This window comes from Triplophysa dalaica, chromosome 7, assembly GCF_015846415.1.
Source record: "Triplophysa dalaica isolate WHDGS20190420 chromosome 7, ASM1584641v1, whole genome shotgun sequence".
Taxonomy (NCBI): domain Eukaryota; kingdom Metazoa; phylum Chordata; class Actinopteri; order Cypriniformes; family Nemacheilidae; genus Triplophysa; species Triplophysa dalaica.
In genome coordinates, this window is record NC_079548.1 from 17,288,844 (window position 1) to 17,296,711 (window position 7,868).

Below are 7,868 nucleotides of genomic sequence, written 5' to 3' on the forward strand. Positions count from 1 at the left end.
AAGCGTTGCAAATGTCAGTCTATATTTGCTTATAATAATATTTTATACATGACTTATAAGGATTGCTTATAATACTTAAATAGACTTTAACTTAATCCTTTAGAATGCATAAGTCAAAGTATCCATATTGTTGCCATTTAAGGGGTTCACCCATAGATACATATTTGTTTTGTCATTGATTGATGCTCATGAACAGTACTTGTAAAACCGGTTTATGACACTGTTCTGTGGAACACAACAGATTGTTTGTGAAATGATTGAGTGGTTTGGATCTAAAAAAATAACGTATTTTTACAGTCTTAAAGGTTTAAAATGATGAGGGTGAATACATTTTTGGTTGAACTATCCTTTAAACGAGGGGTTCTCAACCTTTTTGAGTCCAAGGCCCCCCACTGTTTTCAAAAATATTCAAAGGCCCCCTCCCGCTCACAAACACTAAATTTCTACCAAACTAAATATTTCAGAGCTTAATATTAACTGGAAAGGTGTTGATTCAATATTAAAATCTTCAAATAAGAATTATATTGGTTTTTAGTTGTTTTAAAATGTATTTCAAAGCTCATTTTGTCTAATTTTCCATTGTGCCAAGTTTTTCTAATTTTCCCCTGTTTGACAACAACTGCTTTTCTCTACAAAAAAGGTCAATTTGTTGTTTGTTCATTTTAAATTTCGATAGTGTTGTTGACACTTTTGCATCGTTTGAAAGCAGCTTTATAGACGATACATTTTAGCTTTAGACATAAAAAATTATGTAAAACTTGACCATTTTAAAGGTCACCACAAACAATAAAAATGATGGGGTATTAGACTGTTATTAGATATACATAGATTAAATAATACAACTGTGTTTTAATACACTTTTTATGTAAAGTGGTGCTTATTTCAATTTTATTGAAGTATTAACAACTATGTGTGTAGTCTAGTGTTATTTTTATGGTCATACTGTGATGTAAATTAGCTTAACTTTTCCTCGATGTGTCATTACTAGAAACACATCCTTATAAAATAAACAAGTTCGTAATGTTTGGAGAAGAACAAACATGTCAGCAAGAAACGTAACTTCAAAAGAAACCCTCGCGTGCTCTCCCAATCTCGCGAGATCAGCGTGGAGCGCTGAAGCGCTGCTGTGTCAACACCCCGCGCGCTGTGCACATCCCTCCTCTCAGCTGACGCCGTCTGCGTGTAGAAATCTCCACACTTCTGCAATGAGGTGAGAACAGCGTTACGACCATGTTTTAAACACATTTATTTCGATAATTATCACGTAGTCGTAACGCCGCGTTTTAGTATTTGTGTGTTGGGTTTAAAACAAAAGCTAGTGGATTTCAGGCATGAGTAGCTAACGTTACATGTCTTTATGACTTCCTATGGAAAAGTCTTGTAGGCTTGTCTTTGCACTTGCTCCAAATGTATATCTGTATCTTTATATTAACGGTGCATTTTATCTTAAAAGTGATCCTTACGATAAAAGCCAGCGTAAAGAAAATCAGCTGTTCCGTTATCTATGCGCAACGGGTCACGGTGAGGTTTGGCGGATAGGCTCGAATGTTTGCAGCTTCCTCCCACAGTCAGAGATGGTGTCAAAGAGCTACATTGTGTCCAGATGAATGTGAGGGCTTGCCTTTGCTTTTGATGAATTGGTAGGTTATGTGCAAAGTAAATGTGAGCTGCTTAGTGTATGCTGAGTTTTGCAGGCTCATAATTGAGCTAAATTTAAATATGACTAGCAGAGAGTATAGCGAGTATGTATACATTTGTGTCAGTTACGTCACGCACAAGCACGCATTTCAAGCAAATTTCGGTGTGACATCATAAGATTATCTTTTATGATAAAAAAATGCTAAAATCTAAGTCTCTGATGCTGACCTACGCCTCTTTTTCCAAATACATATAACAAGTCTGTTCTTAAAAAATTATCTTGGTTGGAACCTAAGATAATGGTTTTATGATAAATCATCAATCATTATTAATTATTAATAATTGATAATTATTAATTGAAAGTCGAGTTTATCGTGGAAAATATCAAATAGCTTTAAAATCATCGTTCAGTCATTTGTAATTGAATTGTATGGACTAAATACATTGCTATTCATTTGCTATTGGGTGTTTCAGTTGTTTCAAGAAAACAAGCTTTTCACACTTCTGAAAGTTTAATTTTAGATTAGATTCAACTTTATTGTCATTACACATATACAAGTACAGTGTAACGAAATGTAGTTTAGGTCTAACCAGAAGTGCAATTAGCAAGTGCAGGATATACAGTGTGAATAAATACAGAATACAATATTAGGAAAATACTATACAATGGGCATGTACTATGAAAATATGACTGTGCTGTGTGAGCCTCATGTAATTAAAGTAAGGGATAATGTACAGTCTGCCGGTTGTTATCGCAGAAATACGGGTCTTGTGTCACACTGAAGGGGCTTATTTCACGATAAAAGCCGGATGCTTGTACATTATCCCACTTATTACACGGCTATTTGGCACATGAGAAAAATACTGGACATAAAATGTGAATTTGAAATATTTATTAGCTCCTTTTACCGAATGCAGACCTTCCACCAGGAAAAGCTGTTTAGTTTTTGGTTTCAAAGTATGAAACGACGTTCAAACGTCATGAACACATTGGTTTATAATTTGTAAGTATAACATCATATATGTTATTAAAAGACATAATTATAATTCATTTTTGGTTTAATATTAAACGGGTCTGCCCTCTTAAAATGATTTGTAGCATCCGGGCTACAGGGTGTTATTAGTTTTGAGCTGTTGTTTGAAAGTAACAACCGTTGGAATGTTGCGATTGGCCAATCAGAATCAAGCATTCAAATGCGCCGTGTAATAAACCAGCATAACTTTATCTGTCTATTGTGTAACCCTACCCACAATATTGCGAAATATTATACCAACTGTTTCAGGCACAATCCTGACTTCTCTTTTCTGATTTGTTTCCCCTACACTTCAGGTTATGATGCACCCTTTCTGGGTTGTCTGCTGTGTAATAGATGTTAGGTAAAATGGCACTTTCCCAGTCAAAACCAACCAAAATGGGAAAGTCGAGACTGTTACGCATTTTTATGATAGTCGGTGCAGTCTTCATGATCCTCCTTATAATCATATACTGGGACGATGTGGGGGCCTCCAATTTCTACTTGCACACAACAATCTCTGGTCCTCATCCATCACGCCTTCCTCCGCATAGCCGTTCTGACCCTGAAAAGAAAGCGGACGAGGACAAAGAGACCTCGTTTTTGACAGACATAGATGCTTTTGTCAACCAGTTTTTGGAGGGTACCGCAGACCCAACGGAACAGGTGCGAGGAGAGACTATCAATCAGTCCTCAGAGAAATCGGAGGAGAAGTTTGTTCCGAGGCGAGAGTGGAAGATCCATCTGACGCCCATCGCACCGGAGCTGAAACAGAAGCAGGATAACCGGAAACAGATTATCCAAGATTTGTGCGGTAACAAAAGTCTCTTTGACTTTCCAGGAAGGAGCAGGACTTTCGATGACATACCCAATAAAGAATTAGATCACCTCATCGTGGACGACAGACATGGGATTATTTACTGTTACGTTCCCAAGGTCGCATGCACAAACTGGAAGCGCATAATGATCGTGCTGAGCGAGAGTCTGTTAATAGACGGCGTGCCCTACCAGGACCCTCTGGATGTTCCTCAGGAGCTGGTCCACAACAGTAGCTTGCACTTCACCTTCAACAAGTTCTGGAAGCGATATGGGAAGTTCTCGAGGCATCTTATGAAAATCAAGCTTAAGAAGTACACCAAGTTCTTGTTTGTGAGGGATCCGTTTGTGAGACTCATCTCTGCCTATCGCAACAAATTTGAACAAGCGAACGAGGACTTCTACAAGAGATTTGCAGTTGCCATGCTAAAAAGATACAGCAATTACACCAATCCACCAGCTTCAGTGGTGGACGCTTTTGCAGCTGGGATTCGTCCGTCTTTCGCAAATTTCATTCAGTATTTATTGGATCCGAAAACAGAAAAAGACGCGCCTTTTAACGAACACTGGAGACAAATGTACCGTCTGTGCCATCCCTGCCAGATCAATTATGATTTTGTGGGAAAGCTGGAGACTTTGGACGAGGACGCTGAGCATTTGTTACGGATCCTCCGCGTAGACAACGTCGTCGAGTTCCCCCAAAGTCATCGTAACCGAACGGTTAGTAGTTGGGAACAGGACTGGTTTGCCAACATACCTCTGAAAGCTAGAAATGAGCTTTACAGGCTTTATGAGGCGGACTTTAAACTGTTTGGGTATTCTAAACCTGACAAGCTGTTTCATGAGTAAAGTTTTTATGATGATACTGGGATGCTGAAAATACAAGAACAGCAAGAGGACCATAAGAGTTTCCGCTGCCTGAATCTTAACATAGATTTTTAGATGATGCAATGCCTAAAGACACTTTCTGATGACTCTGACCAGTTTTCCCTTCAACAGAGAGGGAAAGTCGAAGTCTTGCAAGAAGGTTTATAAAAACAATCTGTAAACAGAATTCATGACATGATTTGGACTCGTGCCATAAGACTTGACTTGGACCCCTGTATGCTTTTAATGTGACTGCATCTTAATGCAAGGGTCCCACTCTTAAAAAGCACGGCTGACAGTGTCACAGAAAGGGCAGTTTTACCAATGATGTGCCATGCAAATCGATCACAAAGATGTCAGTCTTGATATTGTGCTATGATATCCTATGCTACAAAAAACGTAATGCGTCAATTGGGAGGGTTTAAAAGTGCATTGGGAATGTTGATGTGAGTCATGTGAAAGACGCCTGTGGGCATTTAAAGTGATAAACTGTAGCAACCGTACATTCCTTTGCACACAGTTTATGCTTTAGCCGGCCCATTTACCAGTATTCTCCCAAAATGTGTGTCTTGTATTTCCGTGGCCTCGTGGACGGTTTCAGAACTTTTTATGAACTCAAAACCTGCACAATTTTCACGTGTTTTTAGATGTGAAATCTGAGATGTGAGAAAAACAAACGTTTCTGTGATTTTCATCACATATTGTCCCAGGAAATCTGTTTGTCCCTCGGTTTTTGGTAGATCTAAATGATTTAATAATGCACCACCAAACTACTTTATCAAAGAAATCTAAAAAAATATTGTACGTTTAGGAAATGCACATAGAGTATTTTAGAGTATTTTTGTAACAATTTACTATCAAATGTGAAAAGTGAAGGAACTTTTGTCCTGAAGAAAAAAGGTCAGTTTTACAGAGTGCTTTACTGCTCTTCTACAGCGGTTTATTTTGTATATTTTGTTTCGATTGTTTTTTATTTGTTTTGGATTTTTTAGAAACTTAAGTTCAAGGTGTATACTGCACAAAAATGCCAGTGCTCTGCGATAAAGCACATTTTAAAAGAATTGTCACAAATTTGCAAATGAGCTGTTAATTAACTTGAAGAACTTTTTTTTAAAGCAGAAACTATATCACAGTGTCAGTAGTCTGAATGAGGCCTGTTCTTATCTTGTTCCTTTTATCATTTTTGTTCTTCTGTTATTGTGTAGCGGGGACTCGATGAGCCCTCTGATCTGCAACATGCTTTAGCATGTGTGCCTTGCGGTCCTTTTCATAAATATGCATCACTCGCAAGTAATGTAGCAAAAAAGTTTTTGCTCTGGTTTGCTTTCAGTGTCAAATAATGGACTTGTTTGCATATTGTTTGGAATATAGTTGCAGGCACAGGGTATTTATTTCTGAAGCACAGTTATAGTTTCGAATTCTCTTATTTGCCATTTGCTCTTTGATATTCATTTTCTTTACATCATGTTTTGTTGTGCACTTTACACATTAGATCAGACGTATAAAGAGATCTTTAGGTCAGAGAGAGAGAGAGGCATGTGAGGATGAAGTGTGTGTTGTAGATTGTAGTAGTAAATCCAAGCACAAGTGTAGCAAGATCATTGTGAAGTGATGGGTCAGAGGGAACATGATGCCCCCGTTCAGCCAGCCCTCAGGGGAAGCCACCATCTGGAGTCACTGCATTGATGGGCCCATTGGTGCCTTTGGAAAAACGTTTACAAAAAGTATTTTTCTAAGTGGGTCTCTGACTTGCAGTCAAAACAATCAAAAGTCCATAAAAATAGAAAAAATGTAGTAGTACATTCAATGTGTTGCATAATGACAATTAGTGAAAGATTTAGATTTGTCTTATCGGTTCTAGTTTTCCCTAATACAGAAGTGATAGGAAAATGTGATAGGAAAACACATTTGTGCAGTATTTGCCTATGCTGTTTGTTTCAAAATGATGTCCTGTTTTTGTGCCACAACGTATTAAGGTGTTATATTGCAAAGTGGTTGTTGTAATGCCAATATTAATGTCTTTTTTTATTTGATGTAATTTTCGCCATAGGAATTTCTTGCATGAATTAAGTTTCAGGCAAACATGCTGGAAGCAAAAGGGAAACATTTGCTACATTCAAGTGTTAGCTTGTATTCTTAACTTTTGGTTTACCTGGTTGGTTTGCCGTTTGGTAATGTACATAACTCTTTTATTTATTATAGTATTATTTATGCTTCAGTTTTACAGTAAAAAAGCTTAATAAAGTTAGCATGGTGCAAACACTGTAACACTGTTATCTCCTCTTTATTTGTTTTATGGAAATGTGGTCTTTATATGTAATACGTCATGTTTATTTAGTGAATACTGTTTGATGTTATCCATAATTTTATTACAAAGACAAAGAAACCAAATTTATATATTTGTTCACATTACAGGCTGCAACACAAATGTACGTTTACAGTAGTTGAGAGCAGAAATTTGCTAAGGTTAGTTGCTGCTTGGGTTCTTCATCTGTCGAAGGTTTGTGTACATGTGTGCAAGTTTTTTGCTAACTTTACTACTAACTGCATATAATTACTGAAAAATCTATGTTATGCTATAATCCTATGCAACTGGTTAACAGGCCCTGATGGAGACCATCGGGCTGTCGCCGCCCTTTCAGTGACCGCGAAAGAGGAAAAAAGAGTACTGTCTTGACGTCCTCACAACCACTGGGTGGCACAAAAGTACACGGGTTCATTCCATGTTCCCCAGGCTTTCAGGACCTGAGACGTTTAGAAAGCTACTTAAATTTGAAAGGGTTTATAAATAATCTTAAAATGTTTGTCACATGGTTTTGTAGTTCAGAATTTATATGAACAGTTCATTATGTTTTTGGTCAGAAAATACTGCCTGACTATGCAGTACAGTGGAAACAGCCTGCGCAACCTACAAAGTATATTTAGAGAATTTTAAGGTTGTGTGGTCAAAATTATTTAACTATAATAAATATAAGTTCACATTATGTGGTGTTTCTGTTTTCTTTGTTTGCTTGCGTGCTGTAGATGTTAATAATATATGGAAGTAGACAGTCATGAGGGCTGTGCAGATCGACATTCACTGCAGGTGGAATCAACTCCTTTTATTTTCCTTTGCATCACTCTCCACAGCTGTAAAAACTGTGGATATATTAGATTCAATATTACTTTGATAATATCAAGTGATGTTAATGAGGAAATTGCTTATGTCCGTGGTTCTGTAGGCTTTTTAGAAATCAAAACTTGATGTGAGCCATTTATGGCTTACAGATAATGAAACCCCAAATTCATTGTCTAATATTACATAAGATCAATAAAAAAATGATATTTTAAACAGAAATGTCAGGCTTCTGACAAGTATGTTCATTTCGATGCACTCAATATTTGGTTGGGCCTCCTTTTGCATGAATTACTGCATCAATGCGGCGTTGGATGGAGGCAATCAGCATGTGGCACTGCTCATGTGTAATGGAAGCCCAGGTTGCTTTGACAGCGGCCTTCAGGTCATCTGCATTGTTGGGACTGGTGTGTCTCATC

The 7,868-nt window shown here is 37.5% G+C and overlaps 1 protein-coding gene across 1 annotated transcript; it reads left to right on the forward strand.

Moving 5' to 3' along the window:
• Positions 1 to 1,116: 1,116 nt before the first annotated feature.
• Positions 1,117 to 6,602, forward strand: chst12a (carbohydrate (chondroitin 4) sulfotransferase 12a). Its single transcript, XM_056753821.1, has 2 exons — positions 1,117 to 1,210; positions 2,969 to 6,602. The coding sequence occupies exon 2, from the start codon at positions 3,009 to 3,011 to the stop codon at positions 4,314 to 4,316; it is 1,308 nt and encodes a 435-aa protein (XP_056609799.1). The 5' UTR covers positions 1,117 to 1,210; positions 2,969 to 3,008; the 3' UTR covers positions 4,317 to 6,602.
• Positions 6,603 to 7,868: the final 1,266 nt, after the last annotated feature.

Excerpts from the sequence above, each read along its gene's own strand:
- chst12a (XM_056753821.1), top strand. The coding sequence starts at position 3,009 with ATGTTAGGTAAAATGGCACTTTCCCAGTCAAAACCAACCAAAATGGGA.